Source organism: Vanacampus margaritifer, chromosome 9, assembly GCF_051991255.1.
Source record: "Vanacampus margaritifer isolate UIUO_Vmar chromosome 9, RoL_Vmar_1.0, whole genome shotgun sequence".
Classification (NCBI taxonomy): domain Eukaryota; kingdom Metazoa; phylum Chordata; class Actinopteri; order Syngnathiformes; family Syngnathidae; genus Vanacampus; species Vanacampus margaritifer.
Window position 1 is genome coordinate 8837876 of NC_135440.1, and position 15172 is coordinate 8853047.

Sequence of the window (15172 nt, forward strand, 5' to 3'; positions counted from 1 at the left end):
CTCCTCCGATGAATATGCATTGGACTCGGGGCACTCTTCGTCGTCCGATTGAACGTCCGCCTGAGCAGAAGTGCTCGGTTGTGCTCCGCGTTTTCCGGCGTTAGCATCGCTAGCCGGTGAGACTTTATGACGTGATCATAGCCGCCGCGTCAACGCTTCCAACTTCGGCGTCAACCTCGGAGTCACCATCATCATCATTGTCGTCATCAATGTGCTCTTTAGCATTGGTCGATGCTTTTCATCTTTGAAAAAAATGCTCAAGCGTGAGCTGCTTGCAACCGGTCGCCATTATGGCTTCCTCAGCCATTGTCCCCTCAACACTCTAGCTCCGCCTCACGTCTTCTACTGAGGCCTACCCAATCTTGTCCAAAGAGAGTCATCGCTGCCATCTAGGGGCCAAAAATAGGCATTATACTAACTAGATCTGCTTGATACTTTCAGCACAGCTGGCCAAGGCTTTCCTCCACCCGTTTCCCCCCGCCAAAAAAAAAAAAACTTGGTGAACGTCTTTTAACGTCTTTGGTGCTCCTCCGTAGGATTTTACTAAACGTTATTTAACGTTTTTGGCAGTCAAAGAGTTAATGATTCTTATTCAAATCCCAAAATTCTGATTCAGCATTCATTTTTAATGGCCAATTCCCATCTCAATTACTCAAGTTTGTAGTTTTATGTGCGAATCTGCCAAGAGAAGACTCAATGTTTTCACAGTTGTGAGATGCATTCTCTCTTTGTACGATACACAAACAAACGTGCCCCCACAGGGAAACATCCGCCTCAGTATACTGTGCAGCAGCCTGACTTGGAGTTCATCCTAACTATTTGATTAAACACCATTCCTAAAATGTACACTCAATCTAAGAGATAAGATAGCTGGGGGTGTCAGGGAGGTGAGCACCGGTAGTACTAACAGCGCTATCCGGTTTCACTGTTAATTAAGTAGAGCGCTGTAAAAAACTAACGAGGGCCCTGCCTTCCTGGAATTTCAAAAATAGTCCTGCCACTATCCAGTGCGCCGCCTGCAATGTCTCATAGAGATTATCTCAACAGGCGACACCTTTCAAGTAACGTTACTGCACGATGCATCTGAGGCACACCATCAGATGGCTGCTTGCTTGATTTGTTTATCTAGTTTGAAACTGCTTAGCTTTAACCTTTAAATGTTTATACCGCAGGGCTCGGAGATAATCATACGATGGCGAATGTAGGTTTTAGGAGAAAAAGCAATGACTGAACGTCACTGTGATTTGCCGTGGAACGCCTGGGCTAAATTGAGCCGTGTGGTTAACTGTTATGAATGCTGCGTGTTTTCAGGAGAGCTGGATGCCTTCCTTAAAGATGGCGAGCGCCGGATCCACAGTCGTCAGCAGCTGCCTGTGGGAACAACTTGGGGACCCTTCGAAGGGAAGATTGAGATGGGTACCGAGAACAGCACACTGGTATGTTCCTGTTATAGTACATGCAATTACATATCAAAGGAAACATGGAGGTCAGAGTGGCATGGAATGAATTTGAGGGGTGAACATACATTATTATGCACTTACAAAGATGATTTTGAAGTGTCTGATCTTTACGTGAAGGCTTATAATGGCAATGTAAAAAAAAACAATATCTGAGCATTGATTAAGGTTATGACAACTTAATTTATTTATTTAACAGAGTTAAATGTTTCAAAAAGGAATTTAAATTGTAGTGGGAGGGCAGTTTGTTTTGGTTGTAGTTTTTGGTGGTGGTACTAATCATAACCTACATTTTGTTATTTGAAAAATTGAAGATATTGAAGTATTTTTTTAGTACTATAAAGTTCCATAATTGTATTTAAATGAAAAATATATATAAATGGAATGAAACACACTTATAAATAGTTATAGTAGCATTGTAATCATTTACATATTGACTCAAAACGTTTGAGACGCTTGCGTTGTTAATTATGTTAATTTCCCATTTGTTCAAGGTGGCAACATTTCTTAAACGTTCTCTAAATAGTTTTAATGGTTCTCTAAACAGTCTTATCTCTAAACTCCAGGCGAACATTTGCAAACGTTTGTGAACCTTGAACGAACCCTGACAGGAGCACTCATTCGCTGCCATCGCCAACATTCGCCAACATTGGCCTCTCAGTGGGATATTGGCTTTTCAAAGACATTGTTTTTAAAAAAATTAATTATCTAAGTATGTACGCATGAAGCAATTACATCTTTTAAGAAGGTAACTTCTGCAATGTATGACAACTTGCTTAAAGTCTTCCAAGATCCAGCCAAGCTGAGTGTTGACCTGTTGCACTGGTGGAGAAACGAGTCCTCCACGGGTTTGATACGCTGTTCTACATTTGGAGTAATTAACAAATTCTTATTAAAACTGTAACCAGTCCCACATTCCCCTTGCAAAGACACATAAGGCAACCCATGAGGATTTGGGTCTCTCCACCTCCCACCCGCTCTATTCCCCGGATTGCTATATCAACACAACTTTATTAAACCATTTTCAGAGAACTTTCAATTTTTTCTAAGCTGTCCTCGTCATTTTGAAGTCATCAGTGGCTTGAAATAGCTTGAGCCCTATTATAGCCATGAAATATGGCTGTTTCGGTGTAAAGTCGGTTATTCTTGAATTTGACGATGAATTCCTCTGACAGGTATCCAAAACCAAACTTCTGCAGTCCTTATCAAAAGATACAATTATGATTTATATCACTGTGTGCAAACTTGAAAAAGTACCACCAACCTCCTGAACAAAATGTTTCAGTTAATTGTTGATTCCTGCTCCTGGCAAGAGTGATGTGTTCTTAGCTAAGTGCCCTCCAAGGAATTCATCACTACCTAGCAGATCCTCATTCTATTCTATCATTTTGTGAGCAAGTTCTGGTCATACGCTTTAATTGGCTGCATGGGGTTACAGAATATGCCAAACCTTCCTCGCAATTAAAAGCAAAGGAAGAAGCTTCGGCATCTTGCCTTTAAGGATCTTTGGTGTGGCTACTCTCACGGGACCCTTTCAGTGCTTTGCTTCTTGCCCTCCACTTTTCCTAGGTTCCATCTCTCATAAGGATACAGGCTGTTAGCAGCTCTTCAGTATGTCTCATTAAAGGCTAGGTCAGCACAACTTGCAGTATTGTCTTCGTGAGCTTCCCAAAGTTTAATGTGACTTCTTTTTACAACAATCCATCAATTGCTGTATTTTGGTATGGCAAGGAGCTTGATTCAACCACATTGCAACTCACCATGACATGGTTTCGAATGGTAAGCTGATAGCTTGTATTTACTAAATAAGACTTAATAAGGAGCAAAACGTGGGAACAGGCCAAGTGAATCTTTAGACTGAAACCTTATAGAGAATGTACTTCACCCGCTACCGAAGAGGCTGAAGGGAGTAGAAGAAGAAGATTAACTGAAAGAGGCTGTGGTGTAAACTTAGAGAGCATCCCAATGAAAAATGTAAAGCAAAGGGATATCATCGGGTCAAAGTTTTGACACTATTCTCTAGTCAAGCCTGTTTGTTCCAATACTTGATGCTCAGCTAAGAAATTGTGATTTTCAGGAGTGCCAAACTCAATCACACAGGGGGGCACAATTCAAAGCCCACCTAAGATCGCAGGCCAAACAGGACAGTCATTTATTGAACATACTAAAACAAAATGTTTTTTTTTTCATATAAATTATTATTCCAAAGTAAATGTAAATGGACTGAACTTATATATCACTTTCTACACCAAATGGTGCTCAAAGTGCATTACAATAGGTCACATAGACCTTCCTTTACCCTCCCACATGAAAATACATACCTGTGATTGAATGTCTGGATTCTTAAAATACATAGAAATAAGTTCATTGGAATGAATGACTTTTAAAATAGCTTCTTCTTTTTTTCTGCTCGTATGGCTACATGTCATCGTGACTTTTAGATGTTCATCAGTGAGGCAACTCTTTTGTAATGTTTTATTTTGGTAATATTCACCACATAGAACAGCTCGCGCATATACTGTATGGGCTAGGTAGCCTATGTTGGTACAGTAAATGGTTCTTAACCTGGGTTCGATCTAACCCTAGGGGTTCGGTGAGTCAATTTAATGGGTTCGCCAGAGGTCAAGACATACCCGACTCAAATGATTCGTGATCACATGCCCCTGTCATATTCGGTGTGCTCAGTGGTCAACTTGTGGCTGTGTGGTACATTGCGTGATTTCTTTATTGTAATCCCTTTATACTAACTATGTTGAGCAAAAAAAGAAAGTGGCCGGGTGAATATGTGCAACATGAATTCATATGTATAATGGAACGTATGGTGTTCCACAGGGTTCAATTCTGGGGCCTATGCTGTTTTCATTGTACCTAAGAAAACAGCGGTGGTTGTTTTGGTGGTTGAATTTGGGGACATAATATTTTATTTTTTAATAAAGAAGGGCTTGGCGAATGTGCATCGGAAACTGATGGGGTTTAGTACCTCCAACAAGGTTAAGAACCTTAGATCCAACAATCCTCAGAAGGATTAGAGTGAGAAACTGGAACGGGAAGTGTGGGTACTATTGTTGGTCAAAGAGTCAGCACGGGAGTTGTGGTAAGGGACAATAATGAGTTGAGATGTTACATGTTGATTTTCATTATTTGTTTAAATAAAAAGCAAACATAATGTGTCTTACAACAGTATTTTAGCTGGAGCTATGGAATCTGAGGGTACTAATCTTTTTCCTGGACATATAACTGTTTCCCCTTTTTCCCACAGAAATACAATGCAAAACATCTATGAGAGAGCCTGGTTTGCATTTTTTTTTAAATTTATTATTACTTGCTTTTGCTCACATTTGATTCTCTGTCAACTGACCAAAACACTGCAGGGTCTTCGACTTTTGAGGCATTGTGGTCGGTACCCAAAAGCAATACAGTACATATCAGTTAGTTTTACAATGGAAAGCAAAACATTTTGTGCCATAGTTAAGTCAACAAAACAAGAGTGATTGATCCAAAGTAGGCAATAGCTTAACTTTTTAATGTCATCAACAGTTCTAATTCTTCCACTTTGAATGTAATTAATTGCTGTTTTCGAAATAATTCCTAACCAACAAGCATGTGCTTTATTGGCATAAGCATTAACTTCGGAGTCATTGTGCAAAATTTCATATGGTAGTGTGTGAGGATATAGAGAGGCCTAGGAAAATGGGATGTGTGTGTAAAGCTGGGTCTTTCTGATGCATGTCACTGCAGTCCAGAGTGGGGTCACAAGGGAGTATAACACGTTTAGGATAGAAATAAAAGCCCATTGCTTCATTGTCCCCATCTTTACCTGAGAGGAATTAAGATGTTACCTAAACAGACTATTACATCTCCTTTTACCTGCTTAGAAGTTTGATATAGTGGTGATGAATAACCTGTAAATAGGTTGGCTAAAACGCAGAAGCGATAATACTGGGGTGCGATGACTATAATAAACTATATAATGAAATTGCTGTCAAGTTAAGCCACTTTGTAAGTGTACAAAATGGAATTGTAAAGCATTAGGTCCTTGTGGGATTGCAACGTTTGATATTAGTTTTCTGTCAACAATCGATATCTGGTACAAAACATGAAAAAAAAGCCCATTATTAACATTTCTACTGTTTAAAAATCCTGCCGGGCATCCATGACAGTTACGGCCTGTCACGTTTACCCATCCCGTCCCCACGCGTTTTGTCCAGGGTGGCCTTGAAACAAGTTTGCCATGTCCGCAGGGACTCTAATGTAAATGGCAGCAAATGGGTGCGTGAGTTAGAGTTAGCCTGTCGCTACACACGAAATGGGTTGGAGGCCAATATGTGCTGGCTGCGAGCGATGACAGACCTCAGCGGCTGACCAGACGGGAGTGATGGATGTTGCTGTGAAAGAACAAGGTGCAGAGTGTTGCATGCAATGTGCAAATCGGCCTGAAAAAAAAAAGATGGATAAAGCTTGGAAAGGTGAGAAGGAAACAACATGGCAGGGAGAAAAAGAGTTAATTCAGGAAAAACAACACTGAGGGAAAAAAACATAACAGGAAATCTGATCATCTGTGGGACAAAGATAGGGTCATATCTGTACTGTTTATCAAGAGGAAAAGCAGATTTCACAGTTGATGTGTTGTCTGTTGCTGGAGTTTAGAGGCTCAGCTTGGCATTATAATCATGGCTGTTACAGACATGTTGACTAAATTATATTGCACTGTGTAAGGTGTGATTGATTAGACTTTTATATTTAAAGTCAATCCTTATGGATGAATTATTCAGTCAGAAGCAGTACAGCTACATTGCGTTCACATGCATAATCAAATGAGATGGAAAACAAGAGATGTATATTCCGAGATTATACCAATAACATTTTTTAGTTTGATTGACACTGTTGAGCAAGGCAGACCTAATTACCCAACTGCTTCCTGTTGGTTTAATGTTTAGTACTGGCCACTGGTACTAATGATATGTTAAAAACAAAGGAAATAAGACAAGGGACCCTAATTTTATGCGAAGTGGAAGCAAAAAGTGTACCGGTAGTCTAACTGTGGACAGGGGTGGAGTTTTCTTTCTATTTGGTATTTGAGTAGTGCAGATAGAATAGGGCGTTTTTGCACTGCTCTGGGATGATACACAGCCGACTCCTGGCCAATCAAAGTGGCTCTTCCGTACCCATTAAAATGTGCAAACAACCTCTATCTGTTTGCACTAGTCTTCCAAAATACCAAAAGAAAGAATGCCCCGCCGATGTACCCCAGTTACTGTGCTTTCCGCTAGACTTGCTCTGGGCACGAAAAAAGGACTCATTGGTCCCGCTCAGTAATGGCTAAAATTGTATTTGCAACTTTTGTTCCCCTGTTTTGTTGGAGGGGGGGTTTCACTTGATCGGCAGCATATCTGGAGGTTGCTCATAATTCAAATTTGGGCACACAACATGAAGCAAAAAAACAACTTTGGGCACACAACATGAAGCAAAAAACCAACTTAACGATGACTCATAATTCTAAACACTCAGGCTGGGGCACTCAGAAGCGCCACCGTAGTCAGTATGATTGTATTGTATTTGAATAGGTCGAATCTATTTATACTGCACTGACAGACTGCTTTTTTTATTTTTTATTATTAAACAATGATATCGCTGGCATTGGGCCAAAACCTTGAACCTGCAAAATAGTCACATTTCAGGACACGCCAAAAATGTCATGTTTGTTCAACTATTAACATAGTAACACAAGACAGCAAGCCATTTTCAATACTTTATATTGGTCAATAATTTGTAAAAATAACACCCACATGTATAGACTGACCAAAAGTATAATTTGGAGAAAATATGAAATTTACTAAATAATAGCGATATGTTAACATGATATATAAACATGTGGACTGTATTTGTTAAGCAAGTTTTTTCAATAAATACATATAATAAATAGACTATAAATATTTTGTGTGTGCATATATATATATATATATATTAAACATAAATGTATTAATTTATCTATTTATTGACTATACAGTATATATATACAGTATATATATTTATAGTCAATAAATATATATTATTTTTTAAGAATTAAAGTGAAGATTTGGCATTACTGCTATCCCATCTCTATTCCTCCTCTCCTTTTGGTCTGACTGATCGAGCTGCCAGAGCACCGTCTCATCCCTCACTTCTCTCTCTGATCAATCAGACCATTAGAGTGCAATTACAGCAGCGGCCGTGGTGCAGGTGAGCGACAAGCACATTCATGGAGCTGTAGAAAACACCTCCACACGGCTCCTCACACTCTCCAAATGATCCCAAATTAATAGTGACACTCGGACATAAATGTCTCCAATCAGGGAGCTAAATGAACAGCCTGGGTCGAAGCTATTGAGTAGCAGGTGTCTTTAAAAGCGATAATTAGCTCCACTGGCCAGAACTGGGAGGAGAAGGTGGGCCACAATTTGCCTGAAGTAAGAGGCCTGGCCCGCTTGAGCCTGGCTTCTGTTGTAGGTGTTAATAATTGATTTGGGGGCAAGCTATTAATGAGAGGCAGATTTCCAGCTCTGTTGTAAATGTGTTGATGAGGGTGTTGCTGTCTCTTGTAATGCCTTACCAATGCTAATTACAAGAGCTTAGTCAAGGTGCACTGTAATGAGTCTATAGAATTCCAGTCCTGATGTGTTTTGAGGGCCTTTTAGAGTAAATTACACAGCGATTAAATGCAGATGACATGCTTAATTGTTGATGGAAATCTTGATATCTCATCTTAATATAATTGTTACACATCAGTAAATTGTGCTGGGAGAATCAAATTATGCTAAAATTAAAATGTAAATCAAAGCAATTCACAATTGATACAAGCAGTAAGTAGCAAAGTGGTTTGACAAAAATATATCCTAATATTCATAATAATGATTTGTCACTATTGTATGATGATGCTGTGGACTGTGTGCATATTATTTAAATCAGTTTATATTTGGAGATGACAACTGAACGCCCATATTAGGGAAAAGTGGCGTCATACCGTATGTGTGAAGGCAGACGTGTGTGTGCGTGTGTGTGCGTGCGTGTTTTTATGTGCTGTGAACAGAGAGCTTTAGCTTGTCAACTACAAAAGAGCAAAAATGTCAAGATACTGTCCTAATTTTCTCCTGGGATAGAGAGAGACGTGGGGACTGTCAGCCATTGGAGTGTGATTATTGTACAATTCACTACAAGGGTAGGAATACGGGCATGTGTAACCCAAAAAAAAAAATGCTCCAGAAATTATTCAGCCCATCACTCAAGCCATTTATCTCACCCTTTTTGCCCACCCTCTCCATCCAATATGTTTATTGTTAGCTACCCCTAAACTTTAACAAGTGGTGGCGGATTTTTCTGTTTTAGAAATTATATTTTTCTTCTTGTCATTGCTTCATTAATCAAGAGGAGGCATTCTGAAAAATGTTTTGTTTTGGTGGCTGCAATCTATTTTGTGTGCGTGTGTGTGTTGTAGTTAATCTGCGCCCGTGGCAGGTTTCCCCTCCGAAACGCAGCGCTAAGCAGCGGTATCGCAGGCCTATTGTTGTAGCCTCTGTCATAGCAAGGAGAGCCTGATGCAGGCCTGGGCTCGCCTGATAAGGAAAAGAGGATTCAACATGGCTGGAAAGGAGAATCAGTGGGACTTGAGAGTGGAGTATGGATGGGGCAGATGCACTCATTCGCTCTCACACACACACACACACGTATGAACAGATGCACACAAACATACAGAGGGATTCACGTTTTCTACACACGAGACAAGACACAAATCATTGCCATCATCACACTGGCAAACGCTCAGGCAATTATTTACAGTAACACCCAATTACATATGCAAGAAGGCACCCCAGGATAGGACCTATGGAACACAGTCGAAAATGACGGGAACTCTGCGACAAATATACACTCATATTCAGACAAACTGTTAAGCTCAAAGAAATCAAAATGTGGAAGTACAAACTGATTTGTGTTGGTGTATTTCTTTGCCATGCACACTCCTCCATCTGGTTTACAAACATCAGACGTTATCAGGACTAACAGGATTTGAATTTCTGTGGTGCACACCAACATTTTTGGCACCGAGAATACGGTTTCATCTAATGAAATAATGGGCCCAAATTTTCAGCGGAGAACCATTATGTGATTGCATGCATCAATTATTCCTTGGGCTTAAACCAATATCAGGGCTGAGGTCTCTTCACATGGCTACAATGTTAATTATTTGGCATGCTTTTCCGTCATCGTCCTTGCGTCCCTTGAAACAGATACAGATCTACGGTATTATTATTATTATTATTATTATTATTATTATTATTATTATTATTATTATCATTATTATTATTATTATTATTATTATTATTATTATTATTATTATTATTATTAATAAACCATCCATCATACACTATATGAACGAGTGACATTGTCATGGTTGAGTGTGCTTGTATTTTACAACATGTGTCAGATAAAAATTGGAAGCAGATTGTGACTGTGTCAGAGATAGTCAGATCCTTTGTGGTTTCTGAAGATTGTTTCTTTTATTAGTTTATAGTGGGTAAGTGTCTCTGCATGGCTGCAGTTCATCATGCCCACAGCGCCATGCGCAGCTGTCAAGTACTCAGTCAGCTGGTCAGAGACGGACACAGTGAAGGATTGTAACTAATGACGGTCGGCCTGATCTACAAGCGAACCTGCCATTTTGCTGTCCTAACATGCAAATTCAACTCACCAAATTGATATGGAGCACACTTAAATAGTGTCCATTGATTTGTTTTGGACTCATTTGGATTTCTCTCGCCGTTATGTATCTCTATTATGGACTTACAATGCTGCTTAATTGCTGTCGGGAGAAGTGAAGCCACTGGCAGCCATCTTACGTTGCCACTACGTCAGCCCGCCAAACTTGAATACATTGATTTCTCCGTGGCATTTTTACATCATTTTCTGTCTTTATAGGAGTGTATGGCATGCAGTTGCACCAATAAGTCTGGGAGAACCGTTACATGCACATTTCATTGCTAAGCGTATGATTTTTAATTTTATGTAGTATGACTCAAAGATTTGTCTGCATCATATTGTCAGAACCGTTAACAATCAAATGAAAGTAAAGCCCAAAAAATATCTCTGTGAAATGAAATGTAAAGGTAACCTCTGTAAATCACGATTGATAATACTGAGATTATATAGTCTGAATGGTCGACGAAAACAGTGAAGTTTAATCTTTGAGTGGTTCTTATTCTTACTCCATATTCCTAGTGTAAAACAAGCACTCATAATAGTGTTTTCAGCGGAAAAATATCAGACGTCAGTAAAAAAGCCAACGTAAGTAAGATGGCTGCCCTCTGGCTTCAGCTGCGAGGCGCCTATTGATAGTCCATTTATAACTAAGTCCGTGCGTGATCTCTACGGGAAGAGCGCCGCACTTCTTCTACATGTGCCAATGAAGCTCAGCACTGCCACATGCTGGCAGTGTCACGGTACTTTTATGGCTCTGTCTTGCACTTTCACTCACTTTTCTGGATGATCTGAAGGATTAAATATGTCATACACATTTATTAAATATATTGGACAGACTGTTGAACAACAGCATGTGTAGCCCATGTGCGATAAACATGTATATTGGTGATATAAAGAGAAACAGCAATGTCTCTTGTGTGAAGGTACGAGCAAATAATTGACTGCCAATTAATGTGTGCGTTGTCTCTTCCCATCTTGCCCATGTATTTCAAAATGAAGTGTCCAAATTTGGCTATTTTAGTGATGAAATCATTGACATTATTGGATTGAAAAAGAAAATCAGAGAACTGTACATTAATCACTATTAGGTTGTTGTTGCCCTGAGTGCACTACCTGTTGTAATTGCGTGCATTGAAACCATGCTGGTGGTTTGCATATTTGTGTGTGCGCGTGCCTGTGGGAGATATACAATGATATACGATGTTGACGTGTGACAAGTAGGTTTGAAAAATAATGACACGCTTCGACGCTTTCTTAAAATAATTGCCTGAGTCATTTTTTTCAGATTTTTTAGGAAACACAAAAAATTTAACCTTTTGCATCATGAGGAGATGACTTAGACAAAACAATGATTTTTTTTTTGCACACAAAAAAATGATTCAGGCAATTATTTTAAAAGGGTGACGATATGCTCTAATCTCAACATTAGGTGTTCTTGCAAAATCTAATGATTATCCCAGTATAAGCTGTACTGAAAGATTTGCCCAAAAATATAGGCTACATTTTAAAAAAGTGTACTTCGTCATACTGAAATTGTTTTTATTTCTCTTTAGACCTTATATTTTAAATTGACACAGCAGTAAAATCAATATTTCAAACACCTATCGTTATGCATAACTACAACTACTACTCAATAAATCAGATAGTGAATAAAGTGTCTACCTAACCTAACCAATAAGAAACTGTTTAATTAATAAGTCCCTGACAGTCTCCATTACAAGCATTCTCATCTTTATAAATATTTTGTAGAGAAATTGGTGGGAGTCCATGTGTACCTAATGTTGTGGCCCTTCATTTATTGAACTCAACCAAACTCCCTTCACGCACATAGTTGGACAGTATGCAATATGTCTCTCCAAATGAATGATTATTCAACACCTCAATACACAGCAGACCTCCACTGAAGCGAAGGCACAAGTAGAAGAAGCAAAGCGAGAGAAAAATGAAACGAGTTTGAGCGCTGCCAGCTGCTGTTCCATCTGTCGCCATCGTGGCTTTTCTTGTGATATGTTAAAACAACTTCCTTGACAAGTGCTGCAGATAATTCTTGATTGTTTACATTTGCAAACCCCTGCTCGTGGGCAGTGCCGCTGTGTGGTGGTCACCCCACAGGAAGAGTTGTGTGATGTGGGCATGATCTTTGTGTGCCTGTGTGGGTTCTCTCCAGGTGCTCGGTAGAGCGGAAACATGTACTACATTTACAGCAGAAGCAGATTATTATTAGTCTTTGCTATCGGTGCTTTGCCTTATTTTAAGGTATCAGTACTCGCGACAGCGGTCGGTTCATTTGTGGCCCTTTTTCAATCAGGAACTAGAATTTAGAAGACTAGAAAAATTGCATTGATTTCAAGCAATTTTAAGGAATAATGCAATATGGGGATATATTTATATATGTCTTTCATTAAAATTCTGAGGTATTAAGGTATCGGTACTTGCGAATGACCGGTTTCTGATCATGGGCTAGAAATTAGAAATTATATTAGAAAGAATAAAAAATTGGCATTCATTTCATTCAATTTTAAGGAAAAATGCTATATCGAGACATGTAGATATTTCTTTAAGATGATTCTATGGGAGGATTTTATGTATCAAAAGTACTAGTGGTATTTGTACTTGGTATCGGTAGCAAAGAGCAGTCGAGTACTTGTACTGGTATCGGTCTGTAGTGGTATCGAACAGCCCTACTAATTATCTATATTACTTGTCCTCAATAGCCTATACACACATGTAGATATTTCTTTAAGATGTATCTATGGGAGGATTTTATGTATCAAAAGTATTTGTGGTATTTGTACTTGGTATCGGTATCAAAGACCAGTTGAGTACTTGTACTGGTATCGGTCTGTAGTGGTATCAAACAGCCCTACTAATTTTCTATGTCACTTGTCCTCAATAGCCTATACACACTGTGCTGCTGCCTCGCCTCAGTCTGTAGACTGAAGAAAGAAAGAAAGAAAGAAAAAGAAAGCAAGAAAGAAAGAAAGAAAGAAAGAAAGAAAGAAAGAAAGAAAGAAAGAAAGAAAGAAACGTCTCGATATAAAAAACAACAACCTGCAGGCATTATTGTCACATGATTCAGACAAGAATCCAGCCTGAATTCTGAATGGATGGACTTCCAACTCCAAATACTTTTAACCCAAAGAAGAGAAGATAATCATGGAAGATAAGGAAAAAAAGATGGTTGCTGGACAATATGGTCTGGATAGTGTCCATTTTTTCCCTTGGTGGTCCAGCTGAGCCTTATTAGATGGATGAGCGTGAGGCTGTCAAAGTAGAATATTACACCACTTGGACGTCAGCAAACTAATTGGGCAACAAAGACCATTTTCAAACCCGGGCTACAATCTTTTAACAGTCCATGTGCTGAGACTCTGATAAGAGAGTTCACGTCTAATGCATTTAGTAAAGGGCAAGGTCTTTATCTTATTTACTTAACTTAGTGTAAATATTGTTGGTCTTTTACAGTGGATTAAGTAAGACGCAATTTCCCTAAAGTGCACCCAGTGATGAACCTCCAGTATAGAACCATGCAGCACACTTGAATTGATCAGGCAGTATATGGAAAGCAGCTACAATTCAGTATCTTGTTCTTTTTGTTTTTGGCTAGAAATTCAGTTAGCAAAGCATGCCATGCGTTTCAGTTCATCGTTGCGATTGTTTTGCTGTTTAGTCTAATTGATATTCTGTAGATGTTAGAACCCAATTTATGCATCAAAAAGTGAGATTGGCTGCTCACAGAGAGTCTCCTGAAATATAAAGCACACACAGAGCGATGCAATTCTAATACAACGTGAAATTTCTGAGTCACCCAGAGAAAGAAGGAAGTTCAAAAGAATATTAAACCGAAAGGGGGGGCAGAGAGGTTTATCTAAAGTCAAGGACTTTATATAAGATTCATGCCCGCCGTTTTATTTTTGTCTATATTTACAGGGTCTGACTGATGTGTGCAGTTATGAGGCCAGGGATTTATTATGACCCCACTGACTGATTGACTCCTGAGTTCCCTTTCATCCTCTCTGGGGAGATCCACATGTTTATTCCCAACAGGGAAAGAGCAGATCTGTCTTGAGAATATGTCACCTACCACCGTGGCCCCCAGGGACTGCGTTAATATCCGTTCACCTGAACATTACTGGCTCAGAGTTTCCTATTATGGCCCCTCACACAACTTCTCCCCACATACTCTGGCAGGCAGCCCTTACATATAGTACATGCAAAAGATCAAACAACCTTACCAATTGAATCCAAATGGGAAATTTCTTGTAATTCAAACAGTGAGTAGTGAAGCGACGGGATGTTCTCCGACCAGAGCAATACAGCAAAGTGCATGTTTGAACATGTACCTCCAAGACATGATTAAGACCTGCAGCACAAGCATTACAAATGTACCACTCTCTTGTTTAACATTTCAAATCAAGTATCTTGGGGAAAAATGTTCTGCACAGCAGAACGAGATGGTAAATTTGAATTTGGGGTATTGTAGAATAATTCTGTTGGCGGGGTGGGGAAAGTGGTTGCGGCGGTAGACAGGAAAGGAGTTATGTTCAATATGAAAGTTTTTGACTGTAGAAGAGCACCTCAAAGTGTCTGTAGTCCAGTGGTTCTTAATCTTGGTGGCGGTACTGAACCCCAATAGTTTCCTATGCCCACTCACAGAACACTTCTTTATTTAGAAACAAAATATGTGAAAATATATTTTCAAATTCAAGACATAGGTTTTACTGGTGAACAAAATTAACAGGGAGACTATTGAATTATCCTTGCGCAGGATACTGAACCCTCAGTTGCTTCTGATAATGTGTCATCAGTAGTCAAAATGTAAAGCACTTTGAGGGCCTTGTAAGGTAGAAAAGCACTATATAAATTAAGTACCATTTACCAGAGTTAAGTGTAGTTTAAATTAGTTAAATATTTAACACTGAAACAAGTGCAATACACGTGTTTAAACACCAGAGTACTTTCAACACTACTCAGTGTTTACCAGT

At 39.2% G+C, this 15172-nt stretch overlaps 1 protein-coding gene across 1 annotated transcript in view; it reads left to right on the forward strand.

The window, feature by feature from the left end:
• The window catches only part of zfpm2a (zinc finger protein, FOG family member 2a), a 138908-nt gene that overhangs the window by 66606 nt on the left and 57130 nt on the right, over positions 1–15172 (forward strand). The window contains exon 4 of the mRNA XM_077575834.1: positions 1312–1436. Within this exon, the coding sequence (XP_077431960.1) occupies positions 1312–1436 (125 nt within the window). The remainder of the gene's footprint in view (positions 1–1311; positions 1437–15172) is intronic.